We start from the raw sequence: 15,988 nt of genomic DNA on the forward strand, positions 1-15,988 counted from the left end.
ATCTATCCCCTAAATAAGTTTTTCTTTCTTTTTTCAGTTTTTTGTTTGGTGTGTATATATGTGTGTGTGTGTGTGTGTGTGTGTGTGTGTGTGTGTGTGTGTATGGAACATTTCATGCTTTGTTTGTTTTGTAGTTATTTTCATAAGTAGTTCATATTGGTTTCTGGTAACTGCAGCCTTCTCTGTTTATGCACCTAATAGGCAAAAAAGGCTTGCCTTTCCTCAGCCAATTCCAGCACAGGAGGTGGGGCTTTCTGGAACACAGGTGGAGAAAAAACTAAGCCAGGGGAGTTTCCACAGCCTGTTTACAGATCTTCAAAGCCGAAGTTCATCTGGTTTATAGTGTGCAGTGAAGAGCCTGTGAATATGCGAGCATTGCACATTCTCTGTAAACAGGCTTTAAGATTTTGCTCGAAAATAAACACACCTGCTGTGGACTCGGTCAGTCTGTAGAGTCTGCGCTGGAAGGTCACATGGTTCACTCAGGTAGCTGGAAGTGTCTGCAGAGACTAGATTTCACTTTACTTTTGGAAAACGTCCATCATGGCTGAGAAGAAGTTGCTGCTAGAGGGTCTTCCAGACGATCTGGACTGTGTGATACCGAAGTTAGAGTTATATTTCAAAAACAAGAAGAGGTCTGGAGGAGAGGCAGCGCGGATACAGGAGCATCCAGAGGACAAACGGAAAGCTCTGCTCGTTTACCTGAGTGAAGGAGGTAAGACCTGATACCTGCACCATTAAACAGGGTTCATTAGGGGTTCTTTACTAAAGACAGAGGTTGTATATAGACCCAAAAACCCCTAAACCCCAAAACTTTCTGAATGTTTGAATGCATAAATGGCTCTAATATATGATGGAGTGTTGTATATGGTTTTTAAAAAACTTGTGGTTCTGTGGTTCTGTATCGCACCAAAAAAGGTTCTGCTATTGTTACAAGTAAAATAACCTACTTGGTACTATGTAGAACCCTTTTTACAAAGAGTTCAAAGAACCATTACAATGCATGAATGGTTCTCCGCATGGTTAACTGGTTCTTCTCTGTGATGGAAAACATCTTTTGTACAGTTCTTTAAAGAACTTTTTAAAATGGTTCTGCGGTTTTATGCAGCACCAAAAAAGGTGCTGCTATTGTTTCATGTCATAGAACTCCATGTAGAATCTTTGCAAAATCGCATAAATGGTACTCCGCTTGATTAATTGGTTCTTCTCTCTGATAGACAACCTGTTGTATATGATTCTTTATAGAACCTTTTTTTTTTAAACGCTTCTATTTAGCACCAGAAAGGCTTCTGCTGTTGTTACAAGTCATGGAACTTTTTTTTGGACCCATTTAGAACCCTTTTGCTGAGAGTGCAAACTAACGATCAGAATGCATAAACGGTTCTATACATGGTCAAATTGTTCTTTCTTATGGGAAATATTGTTCAAAGTTCAAAGAGTCATTTGAATGCCTAATTGGTTCTTTGTATGGTTAAATTGTGTTTCTCTAAGATTTATAAAAACTACTGTGACCTATTTGTTCTTTAAAGAACTTTTTAAAAAATGCTTTTGTGTAGCACCAAAATGGGTTCTGCTGTTGTAAAGTCCTAGAACCCATTTTTGCTAAGATTGAAGAGAACTGTTTAAATCTGCCTGTTTGCTTGAACTCAACACCAGGCATCTTTTCTTTTTGTGTAACTGCTGGCCCACAGATTGTTGTTAGGGGAGGGGGTTACAATGCACACTATATTGCAGTGCATGCTGGGGACTGTAGTGCAGCTCAGGGTGAAACGGGCTAATCAGAAAATGAAAGTAATTTCGCAGGCCGAACAGGACTGTGTCACGGGCCTGTTTGACACATGGGGCATAAAAGGTTTTTGCATGGGTAAATGGTTCTTCTCTGTGATAGAAAACCTGTTGCATATGTTTTTAATGAACGGTTCTATGTAGTACCAGTAAGAGTTCTGCTATTGTTACAAGTCCTAGAACCTTTTTTTGGGACTATATAGAACCCTTTTTGCTAAGAGTGAAGCATTTGAATACATAAATATTTCTTTGCATTAAATGGTTTTTCTGATGGAAAAACTGTTATAAAGGGTTCCTTGCAGCCTCTGCTGTGTTTCATTCTTTTGTTCATTTGTACTGAAACTTCTAGTAACTCAAAATGTTGAAATTATTGGTTAATGTCCTTTTCAACCCACAGATGCACAGAATGTGCTCGCTAGAGTCCATCAGCTTGATTTCAGAGATTTGGGAGTGGTCAAGTTAACAATAAAGGAGCAGGAAGATAAAGATGTTCCAGCTAAGAAGGTGAAACCTTCTGTGCGGCCTAGACGTAAGAGGGAAACAGAGCCAACTACTGCTAGTCAGGTGACTTTCATTTTTATTTTGCCAGTTTTCCAGCTGTTTATTTGTCCAGTTTGGTCAAGTCAATATGTACTGTGTATTTCTCAAATGAAAATGACAATGAAAAGTTATTAATATGTTTATCATTTCTTTCAAGATGTGAACTTTGTTCTGTAATTTTAAAGTCTGTGTGCTGGGAAACTTGACAAACAAGGAAGCATTCCTGGAAAGTTACATCACACAGCCAAAGCAATCAAGTTTCAAGGCTTGCATAAGTAAATACTGAAAACAAAAGTATACATAAAAAGTCATGCATTTAAATAATCTAAATGAATAAACTGATATTTTACGAAAAGTATGTAAGGCCATTTAAATGTGTGCACTTTGTTAAGAAGAGGACAGTAAAATAATTGACCCTTAATGCAAAATCTCTTAAAGTTCACTTTACTCTACTTGACTAAGCCAAGAATGATAAGTTCAAAAATGCCAAAATGGATTTGTCAGATTTATTTGAAAAACTCCTCCATTATGATGCTTTAATAATAATGTAAACAAAAGCATACACTGCAAAAAATAGCTTATCAGATCAGCCTAAATGAATTACTTCATGTGGTGACAAGTAAATTAATTAGTTTTATTCAGTCTCAATAAATACTTTGAATGAACAATTCTTTCAGTCGATGTAATTTATTGAGTCGAATAAAACCATTTGAACTGCTTGTTACCACATGAAGTCATTTATTAAGGTTCATTTGACGAGACACTTTTTACAGTGTAGTAAATGCCGCTCTCGGGACAAAACCTTATATCTCCAATTTTGTCTTTTTGAGTTTTTGACAGAATTTGAAAATGCCTGTTGGCCTTTACATTGTGTATAAATTTCATGATGAATGGACCAAAAGAAACGGCCCAAAATGACTTGGAAATAAGTCTGGTTTCATTGACTTACATTAAAAGTAAAGAAGGTTTTTTGCTTCTCCTGTAAAGTTACCATTTTGGAGATACGAGTTTTCTCTAAACAGCAGCGAATAGCCATGTATGTGATCAGTCGGCTGAGAAATCTGCAAGAGAAGAAATGTTTTTCAGATATTCTCAAATCTTAGTAAATAATGGAAATATGTTATCTGCTGCACCAATATCTCCACACGTTTTCTGCACAATCGTCCAATAAATCCATACGTGGCCCATACACTGTAAAAATGACTCATCAGATCAACCTAAAAATGACTTCATGTTGTAACAAGCAATTTAACTAGTTTTATTCAACTCAAAAAATACATTGATTCAAAGAATCGTTCATTCAAAGTATTTATTAAGATTGAATAAACCTAGTTAATTTACTTGTTACCACATAAAGCAATTTTTAGGATGATCTGAGCCATTTTTTACAGTGCTTAAACTGTGTGTTTAGGCTTGTGGGCCAGTTTTGAACATAACACACGGAAAGAAGGCGTCCGAAACTGCCACAAAAGGCCCTGAGTCTCCCTTCTCTTCCCACACTCACTGTGTTCCCCTCTTATCTAGTTGAAAAATGCAAACAGCTCAGCCTGCTGTTCCCGAGAGACACAGTATTCCCACCTAGACCATAAATCAGGAATCATCAGAATAACCACATATAATCTTATCAGCGTAACAATAACACAAGAGAGAAAGTTCAGGACCCCATTCCCTACACACTCATGTCTCGATCACACTCAGTCATCTTTATTTATGAGGAATGCTCATATTTGCCTTGACTCTACATGTTGGTCTTGTTTCTTTAGTTTTTAAAAAGAGAAGCAAGTTTACTAATGTTATCAATTCCAGCACATTATCATGTCTTTGTCTTAGAAAGTTCTATTATTGTCTTTTCATGTTGATGAAAACCTCTGATGAAATAGGCTGAGCCTGAAGGTCACAAAGGTAAGTCTTTCTTAGCTCTTTTTTTCAGAGTTTTAAAAATATGGCACCTGTGCTAAGAACATCATCACCAAAATACTTGACACTGTGATTTTTTCTGCGTTAGAGAATGAAGCGGACTGCAGAAGTCGAAGCCTGCTGGTCAGCAGCAGTGATTCTGTTGATGAAGACATACTTATTCTGTATTTTGAACAGTTCTCAGAGCAGATTGAAGTAATAAAACATGGAGAAAGCAGCTGGATCCTAAACCTGGCCAGCCATTCAGGTAACATGTCTTATTTTTTTTAGAGAAAAAATACTTTTAGGTCCAGATTGAAACATTAAAGTAATGAGCCACTACAGGCCATGCGTTACTGCGATTTTATCATGGGAAGCATGTTCTAAAACTCCCTTCCCTCTGATAAAATTGCAGTAATGCACAGCCTCTCTTGGCTTTTTGCTTTTATAAAATGGCAGCCAACATGAACATGATAGAATACAATTTTTCAGAAAATAATTTATGCTATTATTAATAATAATCGACATGAACAAGTATTCCGCCAAGAAATGTAGCTCCTTTAGAGTATGGTATCCATTGACCACTGAATGAGGAGAATGTTCGATCGCCCATCGCTGTATATTGCGGTCGTTTCCTGAATTTTTTACTTTTTGTCATATAACAATGAACATATGATAACACAGCACTGTTTAATGCAAAAAAGCCAGGAGTCCAACTGGGCATAACTGGCCTTGTTCTGTCTGGGTGGGTAGGATGATCCTCCCTCTCCCTCCCTCTGCAGTTAGCATTCTCCTCCAAGCGTGTTGAGCTGTCCAATCACATTCCACTAGTTCCAGTTCAAAAGGACGCAGTGGCACATCACATGTCTTGGAGGAAGCATGTGCTAGTATTGTGTGATGGGTGAGAGGGTGGAATTGGACATGAGTTTACTGAGGTGGAAAACTGCCAAAAAAAACTGGTTCCACATTTCCGTCTGACTGAACACAGAATGAAACATGCCCATTGATGCAAGACGACAAACCTTGTGCATCATTCCGTACTGTGTGCTCTTCTGGGTCTAAGTGCGTTTTTTTAGAAACTGCAGCTGCCACGCACTGTAGCAAACAAAAATGCTCCAATTTTTGTACAGTTCTCCTCTGAAGGTCACTGGATCCTCTGAATTTGCGAGGTCATTAAGGAGTCGAAATTTGAATATTGCTACATATAACATTAAGGAGTCAAAATTTGAATATTGCTACATGAAAATTATGTTGTGTGAAAAAAAGTCCGATATTGTACTTCAACACTATTATATACCAACACTAGCTACTCAAATGTTAGGCTACTACTGGAAAAGCCATGTAACCACCATATCTGACAAAGCTTGCAGGTTTGTTTGGAGGTATTTTACTCATATATACAACATACATTGTAATACAGATCCAGTGAAATTTGGTGGAAAAGTCGAGATCCCCCACTTAGTGAGATGCTAAAAAAATAATAAATAAACACTTTTGCATTGTCTTCCTAGATTTATTGGAAATCCTTGCTGTGAAGGAACATGACTTTGGCATTTCAGTGGAGGTGTATGATGAAGAAAATGTGGCAGAGAAGTGGGACCCCCGTCGCTTCATTTTAACCGGGTTTAAAGATGCCTGCAAATACAAATTAGTTACCCTGTTCATTAGCAGCTGTAGTAAAAAAGCGGAACATACCTGGGAGCTTCTGGATGAAGACAGGATCGTGGTCACCTTCAAAGAAGACATTGGTGAGTTAGACTAGACGAGTGCAGGAGTTTTATTTTTTGGAAAACATCTTTGTTCAAAAAATGGATGTGGCAAACATTCTATACTAATACAAATGTAAAGACAAGCTAAAATTTCATAGCGCTGCGCTCGGAACAAAACCTCATATCGGCATTTTTGTCGTTTTTCAGTTTTTGACATAATTGCTATTCACATTGAAATTTACACACATGATAAATGGACCAAAAGAAACGACCCAAATGGACTTTTCCAGAAAATTCTGGTTCCATTGGCTTACATTAAAAGTAAATTACGTTTTTTCCTTCTCCTGTAAAGTTACCATTTTGGAGATATGAGGTTTTGATCCGACAACAGCGATATGTAAAGTGAAACTGAAAATAAGTGTTGGTCCTTGGGATACGCTTTCTTATTTTAGATGTCTGACTGATTAGATAAAAGAAAATGTTGATAATCTTTATCATGTTTGCAGATGTGAACAACTTCATGACTGCATGCACCACCAAAAAGCCTCAGGGTATGGACATTAGAGTCTCCCGCTTGGAGCTCACAGATTCAGTCCTGGTCCAGGGGGACATGATCCGGATTAAAGAAGACATCCTCACTGGACATTTTAGCAACAATATGAAAAGTGGAGGAGGAGATATAAAATCCTTGCTGTGGATGAACAAACAAAAGAGTGTGGTCATCACCTTCAAGGATCGTCATGGTAGGTTTTAGTATACCATAGTATACCATTGACCAGGTCAGTAGTTGGTAATGCATGATGTGAAAAAGGTTACACAAGTACTCTGGTGTTGGGTGAGTGTTGGATGGTCAGTTTGAGGCAGAGTACTATATGTAAGTGGAGTGCTTTGGAGCATTAGCACCCTTTTAAAGAGCATCTTGGACCAAAGCAAGTGCTCTTCTGCTGTTCAGTCTTGCTTTCACTACTCTGCTAGTTTGCAAGTTAGCAAGATAAAGGCTACACAGGCCTCAACAACAAACAAAGACAATACAGCACAATTTTAAACCAAAGCTTAAAGCCAGAAAAAAATTATTCACAAAATTTATGTAAATTATGTTCCAACATCTCATAAATGTTAAATGATTATCTTACTGAGACTAACCTAGCTGAGGGCAGGTGAATTCCAGTTGATAAATCTGCTCCACGTTGTCCCATCCTCTCCTTGTTCTGCGAGTGCCCACTTGTGTAACATTTCCAAGTGGTCAGTCAAAGTTGGCGCTGGCATGTTAAAAAAAGTATTAAAACGAGACTTTCGAGTGTTGGCAGTAGAGTACTCTACTGCAGTAGAGTTCATCGTACTATCATCCTGTCAGAAGGACAAGTTTCTCTTGCTAGTTCTTGCTCCAGGCCACATCCTCAGACTTCAGTAGCTGTTGTGCAGCAGCTCAGTAATAGGGGTGAAATCACAGGGCATTTCACGATATGATATGATCACGGTACATTGCCCACGATAATGAATCACGATACTGCGATACTGTGATACTCAATATATTGCAAGACAATCCTCTAAGATACATGACGATATCTGTGTAACTGAAGAAAATAAAATAATCATAAATAGGCAAATAGCAGGAATTATGTGTTTATTAGTGTCAATTTCACAGAATTTGACATCTAATAAGAAACACAGTACAACAAAGTGCATAGCTTAGCTTCATGCCACTTTAACACACATACACTGACTGTGTGTGTCATCATTCCGATGTAAGATAGCCATAAATAGTTCTGTGGTAAAAATGTCTAAAGGTAGAACACAACTTTGCCTAATTAAAATCTTTTCTAACTGTATAAACTTAAAGACAAATCTGGTACATCAAATTGGGAGTCCGTTTAGAGCATTTACAGCGCATGCATGTTTCAATAAATAAATTGATATTTGGTGCCAGTGTATCAATAACATATCGCAAAAGAAAGTGATATATTGCTGTATTGATATTTTGTCCCACCCCTACTCATTAGACAAATGTGGTAAATGACATAGCTTCAAATGACATTAGAAGAGAATTGGGTGAAACTGGATGATAACAGCTTAAATAACGGCTTAAAAGAGTGTTAGTGAATACTTTTTTCGTGAAAGTTATCAACACAATATGTAGCTATAGAAAAGCTACTTTCATTTTGAAAGTTGATTCAGAGAGCACCTGTAACTTTAACCTCTCTTTTCCTAGCCGCATATCGAGTGGTGGAACAGAAGCACCATCTTTGTGGTGAAGAACTTACCGTGCTTTTGTTTTACTCAAGTCTCCAGAAGGCTCTGACTGGTGAAACACCTACATTGTCTGGGGTACAAACAAACATAGCCATTCCTGTTGATGTGAGAGTCCTCAATTTCATTGAAAATAATGACCAGTGCAAAAAACACCTTCAGGATCAACTCAAGATGGTTCATGCCAAGGTCCTTTTTGACAAGACCACATTTCCAAGAAAGTTAGTTGTGGAGATGGCTGTAGACAAAGAGTCGTTGGCTGCACTGCAAACTGGACCAACATGGGAGAACAAGGCAAGAAAGGCAGCCCAAGAATTTCTGACGAAGTACAGTGCAGCTGAGGTAGCAGTTGAGCTCAAAGTGTGGAAAAGTGTGGAAAGCACTTGTCTTACACTCATCACTCCTGAGGCTGATATCGTTTTCAAGGAAATTGAGTCTAAGATTGTAATAGTTGGTCTTACGGAGGTGGTCAGTGTCCTATTAGACAAGATCAAGAACCTTGTGAAGGGAACAACTGCAAATTTAGTCATGGAGAGAAAACCCACTGCTACTGTGATTCAGAGGAACTCAGTAGAAAAGATCCCTCTCGAATCTGTGCAAGAAATGGAGTTCATCAAGTCTTTCATGAACTTGTCAGAGATTCCAGAAGTCAGAGACCTTGGGATAAGCTTGGAATATGCTTGTGACACTCCAAGTACACCTTTTCTGAATGTTACAGCAGCTGAGGACAAGATCCAATATGCTGTTACAGTGGTAAAGAAGCAATTATCCTCAATTGTAATGGAGAAGCTGATTTATTCTAAATCAGGCGAGTCAAAGGTCCTTGAGAAGAACGAAGCCAATGTTAAGGCTAAAGCCAACGAATGGAACTGCACCCTGTACATTGAGCAACTGGGCAAAGCTGGTCCTGCAAAGACTTTCAAACATAAAATAAACAGGTGCATCACTTTAACAATAACTGAGGGTGACTTGCATCAGTACACTGCTGATGCATTGATTTGTCCAATGTCTACAAGCCTGGCTTTTGACAACCCTACTGCCCAGCACTTCCTTGAAATTGGAGGTTCTCGGATTCAAGAGGTCTGCAACAAACTCCAGAAACAGAAACAAACTTTACTTACTGGGAATGTAGTTCTTAGTAACCCAGGCAATCTCAGTACCAAAACACTCATTTATGCTGTGTTGCCCAAAAGCTCCCAAACTTTGGGCCCTCATTACTTGAAATCCGCCGTAGTCGACAGTCTCTATAAAGCAGAGCAAAGCGGTAGTGCTTCTGTAGCAATGCCTGTACTTGGCTGTGGACCTTTTGGATTTTCAGTGAAAGAAAGTTGTAAAGCAGTCAGAGAAGCAATTCTGCAATTCATCGGTGATCATCGAAACACCCAGAAGAATGTGAAGAACATATATGTGGTAGACTCTGATGTGAAAATAGTGGAGGAGTTTCACCACGTTGTAGTAGAACTGGTGAGTTTCATTTCCTTTAACTTTTGGCAATGCAGTCAAACAGGTTTCTCTGTTATGTACAATACAGTGCAAAAGTCAGATACTACAGTACAGGTTATTCATTTTTCAGAAAAGGAAAAGAGGTTAGGAGGTTAGGTATAAGATAGTCCATTTGCATAAGATTGAGAAAGTCACATGAAAATAGTTGTAAAAATAGAGTTGAAAAATGATTAAAGGCTAAAGAGAAAATTGGACTCTTACCAAACACTTGCATGACCTGGCAGGCCATCAATACTGTTCCCATCAGATAAACAGCACTTAAAGAATAATAGACTGACCAAAGTCCAGGGGGGTGTTCCACAAAGCAGGATTTGTCAGTTTAGCCAGATAACTTAAGCCCAAAGTCAAGCCTGTCCAATAGGAACAGAGCTGAGGGACATTCCCATTGGACGGTCCTCATCTTTGGGTGTAAGTTATCTGGCTAACTGAGAAATCCTGCCTTGTGGAACACCCCCAGACCTCAACATCACTGAATGTGTTTGAGATTACTTGCATGGTGAGAAGCAGAAAAAAACAACTTCAAAGACTGAACTTTGGAGGTGTGTAAAAATATCCCTCCTGATTTCTTTGAAAAACTAGAAGTTAGTCTCTAGAAAAGAATGGAAGCTGTAATAAAGGTGATGAGTGGACACACTGAATACTGGAAAATATGGTATTATATTTAGTTGTTGAGGCTTTCATGTAATTTTCTGTTAAATATTTTTTTCTGCTGTTTTCCTGATAATGAAAAAAAAAAAAAAACTTAATGGTTGTTTCGAATGAATTAAACGAAGGGTGGTCTCTGACTTTTACACAGTACAGTTACCTGAAATGTAAAAAAGAGTACATACATTATGCTGTCATTAACTGATCTCTCCTGCTAGGGTTTTCCTAAAGCTACATTCCCAACAAGTACTCCTTCTCAGGTTGCCACACAAGCTCTGAAACCTAAACTCAGATCAGACACATCAGGTAATTTTCTTTATTATGGTTGGGGCACAACCCAATGTGGGGTAAAATGTTACATGGACTTTTTATGAAGTTGTGTATGTACGTCACAGAATTGACTCTATATAATTACACTGTATTATTTTAATGAACATGTTAGTGGCTGTAATGTAGCACTGTTTTGAAAAGTATGAATAACTCACAGTGAAAGCAAGCCAGGCTGAAGTACAGCTACCACATGGTGGAGTTGGTTTTAACCTAAACCTCCAAATGCAAATAATGAGGAAAGTCCATTTCCTCCATCTCCATTCAAATTTGTTACTTCTTTGGATGTTTTATGCATAGATTTACCAAAAAGTACTGTAGGTGACGTAAATAAGAAGTTATCATTTTATATTGAGGAACACCTCTTGTGGCTTAACGTCTTGTGTTTTTTATAGTAAAGCCTAAATTAGACACTTCTAAAATGTTTATTCTCTAAGCTTTATTTAATATAACCCGTCTCAGTATAATTGGAAGTATGTTATGTAAAAAAGCACTAATTAATTGTAATAATGCAAAATAAACACTTTTAAGACATTGCTATGCAAATTATTGAGCATAAATTATGACTAAAGTCACATCTTATTCATGCATCATTAGTATGTACTAATATAGGTCATAATCAATAAAATGCATAAAGAAAAACATTTAGAAATGTTTAATATGGGCTAACTGAACAACAAAGAAGACCTTAATAGAGCCCTAATACATGTTCGTTAAAATAATAAAGATACTAAGCACCAAATACGAAAATTAACACCAATAAAATATATTTTAGAATTATAATCCTGATATTGTTCTACTTTATGGTCAAAAATAAATCTGCCACGTTTGACATAGCATCTTTTTCACTAATCATATTTCTTTCAATGAGTCAACAATTTTTTATGCAGTTAAATCGGAAACCTTGTCTGGTTCATACAACATAGAATTGTACTGAATGAATTGTGTTTACATTGATTTTCCAGGCTTTTTAGGAACTATTACCTCTAGCCCCCCATGAGTTACAATAAACCCCACATACGTTGTGACATTTGCACTTATGCCACTTTCTCCTTAATTGTTAATACAGTTGGTGATGGAAACAAAGATTACATTGCCATTTGTAGCAGAGATCTGCAGGTTGCTCGTATACATGACTTATTAATGGATTGCAGTGCAGTGCTAAGCTTGACGGTGTTGCTCACTTTTAGTTTTTTCTATATGTGGTTTATAGTGATTGTTCATGGAGTGCAAGTATCTCTCAAAAAAGGAGACATCACCAAAGAGACCGTGGATGTTATTGTCAATTCCAACAACAGGGATTTAAATGTGCACATTGGTGAGTCATTTGTACACTTCAATTAGCAAAACCTCAACTTAACACATGACTGTATTGCTAATTAAGTTCAGGTCAATAGTGACAGAGCTCTACAGTTTACAGACTGCCTCCCTGTAACTGATTTACTCAATAATAGAAGAGTTGGCTGACAACTTTAAAGTTTCGATTAAACTTGTCTTAGGAATGTAATATAAAGTGAATCATGGCTTAAAATATTGTTTAGTGATTTGCAAGGCAGTATTGCTGCATGCTTTCAATGTATATTGTCTTTTGTTTAACAGGGGTTTCTGGTGCAATTTTCAAAGCAGCAGGGAAATCCATTGTGAATGAATACTTAAAGCATGGTAATTTCTTTTTAATGTATATTTGATTTCTAAAATTTATGTCCTGTATGAATAATGTTCAAGAATCTTGAGTCTCACAACGTTTTATTTGGTTTTGCTCCCAAAATCAAGCCATTTTTAACCAGTCAACCATTTTTACTTGGTGATAAGAAAGTTCACAAAAACATCATATTATTATAATATGTATATATATATATATATATATATATATATATATATATATATATATATATATATATATAAACATATTAGCATGTTATTTGTTATAAACTCAACTGACATGCACTACCCCTCGAAGGTTTGGAATCACTTGTCATATTAATAATGCTGTTATTTTATTCATTAATAGCTTTATGTACTTACTGTAGGTTGAAATTTTAGAAGGTAGACACCACAAAGTATTTTAAGATATTTTATTCAATATTAGTAACTGTTTAACAATATATGGTAATTATCTATTTACACTACTTCCTTGATAAGTTATCTGCCTTACATTTGATCCCTACTTTTTGAATACGTTCGTTCTGGATGTTAATTTTATTACAGTTTCATTCTTAAAATTCTACAAATTTCTCATTCATTAGAGAATCATCCATGGCTCACTTTATCAGTTTGGACACAACATTTATTAATTTATGTACAGCTTTCTACTAATTAATCAAAACTGCCCCATGTTTAGAGAGATGTGGATTATCCCTCCCAATAATTCCTGCATCCTTGTGACTAGAGTTTAGAAATAGTGTTGTGATTACTATTAATTGTTAAAGTTGCACTGTTTAAGCTTTTTTTGCTAAAATTGAAAGACGTATCAGAGTCAAGAAAATAAAAACAGGCTAAAATATAGTGAGTGTGCGCTGCAAAGTCTGAAATAAACTTTTAAAAGTGAGAGGGTCATACGTCTTACATATATTAACATCATATGCAAAGACTCAAAAAGAAGGTCTGGCTCGATGTTTAGGCCTCAAATGATCTCAAAATCAACATTCTGATGAAAATATGATGAAAATAGTAGGTCACTATTTTCATCATATTTTCATCAGAATGTTGATTTTGAGATCATTTGAGGCCTAAACATCGAGCCAGACCTTCTTTTTTGAGTTTCAACCTTCAGTTTTGACTGAATTCTCTTTAGCCTCTGTTCCACTGCAGGGCCAAATGGTTCCGAGTGCAGAGGGTAATAATTCCAGTGGCATTTCCACACATACACAATTCGACATGGAATGCTTAAAAACTGGGTTTTCTCAACACGGTTAGCTAACCGTGTTCGGGACCACAGAACTGTTCGATGGGATGAACTAATGACGTAACTATTCCCTGATTGGTTCTACATTCATGTCGGTATTGTGCCACAGAACCCTGCTGTGTTGTTTTAAATCTAAAAACAATCAAATAAGTTCATTTCGATCACATGAATGGCAAATAAATGAACGGTGTCATAGCTTCAATCCAACAACAATTGTTAATTGTTACACAGTGCTGCTAACTTGGAGAGAGTAGCTGATAAACACTGGCTTAGCTAGCATGCCACCAGCTTTGCTGGCCACAAAACAGGTTTGATTCTGACCAACAAAAGCTTTACTGATGCAAATTAAGATGATAATGAATGAAATCTGAGGAAGCGAAGTTGAGTGGCAGGTGTTGGAGGGACAGAAAGTCGAAATTAAACATGTTCTGTGGTTCTGTGGTGTTTGGGGCTATAGCCTCCCAGCGAGGCTAATGCTAGCCGGCTCCTCTCTAGCTTAGCTAGTGGCCTACAGATCCAAACAGCCCAGTACAGGCTCGATTCGATTACCAGTTAGCCACACTTTTGTGTAGTTTTCTTAATCATTTCCTGGTTCTGGTTTAGAAGCACAGAAGTGGGAAAAAGAAATTGTAGCCGGTCTTACGCGTTCACACAAGTGCAGCACGGCTCAGGAAAAGAGGCTTTTTAATTCTCTTTCAATGCACTTGCAATCATTAGATTCATCCACTTGGGGAAGAGGCACAACCCATGTTACACAACTCATGTTTAAATCACAACTGTGGTTTAAATCTAAAGGGTTTCTGTACCTTCTGGCACATTTTAATGACCTTGTGCATGATAGCAGATTGTGCTAGCTGTTCTTCTTTGATGCTAGAGAATGACAAGTAGTACAATGAAAATAGTAACAGTATTTTTTAAATATATCTTTAACATAACACCACGCTTACCACTAATCATATGATGAATCGGGTGGTATGAGCAGTGTGTCCTCCACAAACGTAAAATGAATCCTACACCACTGTTTGAAAACTATAAAGTTGTAGAATACTTGCATGTTTATAGAGTCATTTCATACATATACCTGCAGTAAGAATTGGTTTTATAATATGAAATAAAACTGAATGATGATTCCAGATAAATGGTGCTCTTCCCCCAAGTTGATTTAACAAGAGGTTCATTTCCCGACTTCTTGATTCAGGCCTAACAAGTCAATGGAGCAAATCAAAGTGAAAGTTTGTAAGATTTTTCAGATTTTGGGATTTTTTACACCAGGCTAGTTCTGTCCAGCAGTGTCTCTAATCTTGTGTGAATCTTGCCAGGTCCTAGATCAGATGATGTGATCTTGACAGGCGGTGGCAATCTTTCCTGTAAGCACATCGCTCAGATGTTTGGGCCCATTCATGCTGCAGACATCATAACCTCCATTGAGAAGGTCCTGAAACTATGCGAAAGTAAAATGGCTGCCACAGTGGCCATCCCTGCAATCGGGACAGGTGAGACCACAACCAGTCCATGACCTGCAGAGCATAAACACATAAATAGAGTTCATATTATTTCAACAATAGAGTTTCAAACAGATTGCTTTAGAACAGTGGTCATTACCCCTCCTCCTGGAGATCTACTGTCCTGCAGAGTTTAGTTCCAGCCTGTATCTAACATACCCATCTAACACAAATGCATCCCATCAACCAATCACGTGTGGCAGAGCTGGACCAATGTTAGGTCTCCAAGACCAGGATTGGTGACCACTACTTTAGAATGACCATTAGTCATTCTAGTGACCTGTGCTGCATTGTGTAAAGCATCAGAGTAATATAAACTTGCCCACCCTACAGGACAAGGTGGGATTTCAGCATATGCATCCATCAGTGCCATCTTCACTGGACTGGAGAACCATTTGATTCAGTCAAACTCATCTTGGCTGAAGAAGATAGTTGTGGTTGCATTTGATCAGATCATTTGGGATGCCTTTCGTGACTATTTCAGAGAGAGGAACAAGGTTTCATTCAATCATTCATTATAATGATTCATTTAATAATTTGCTGTGGGTCTTTTTTTAACAACACATTTATATGTATTATTATAATTTATGAAAGATTTTATGTTTTGCTTGTAATGCAGATATATTTCATTTTTATATTTATTCATTAGATCAAAACAAGGCCTTATTGTCAGTAAACTCTATTAATGTATGTATCAATTTGGGCTTGTTTTATAGGTGAGCATGGTTGTATGCAAAATATGGGCACCTCTACCCAAATTACATATTTTGTTCATTTTTAAAGTGATCCCTTGCTTTTAATCACCCCATAGTACTTGTTTCCAAAGTGCCTCTGGCTAATCTAGATATTTTTTCGCCTACTTCAAATGTTAACTTTGGTAATGAGGTTGTAGGTGAGGTTTCCTTCTGATGACTTTTCTAAACAGATCA

General features: G+C 37.3%; 1 protein-coding gene across 1 annotated transcript in view; it reads left to right on the top strand.

Moving 5' to 3' along the window:
* The first annotated feature begins 284 nt into the window (after positions 1-284).
* The window catches only part of LOC118808419 (protein mono-ADP-ribosyltransferase PARP14-like), a 36,373-nt gene continuing 20,669 nt past the window's right edge, over positions 285-15,988 (top strand). The window contains 12 exon segments of the mRNA XM_036571083.1: positions 285-715; positions 2,183-2,349; positions 4,206-4,227; positions 4,331-4,489; positions 5,733-5,969; positions 6,437-6,673; positions 8,140-9,641; positions 10,544-10,631; positions 11,866-11,970; positions 12,252-12,314; positions 14,877-15,050; positions 15,393-15,556. Of these exon segments, the coding sequence (XP_036426976.1) occupies positions 544-715; positions 2,183-2,349; positions 4,206-4,227; positions 4,331-4,489; positions 5,733-5,969; positions 6,437-6,673; positions 8,140-9,641; positions 10,544-10,631; positions 11,866-11,970; positions 12,252-12,314; positions 14,877-15,050; positions 15,393-15,556 (3,090 nt within the window). The 5' untranslated portion in view covers positions 285-543.

This window comes from Colossoma macropomum, unplaced genomic scaffold (assembly GCF_904425465.1).
Source record: "Colossoma macropomum unplaced genomic scaffold, Colossoma_macropomum, whole genome shotgun sequence".
Classification (NCBI taxonomy): domain Eukaryota; kingdom Metazoa; phylum Chordata; class Actinopteri; order Characiformes; family Serrasalmidae; genus Colossoma; species Colossoma macropomum.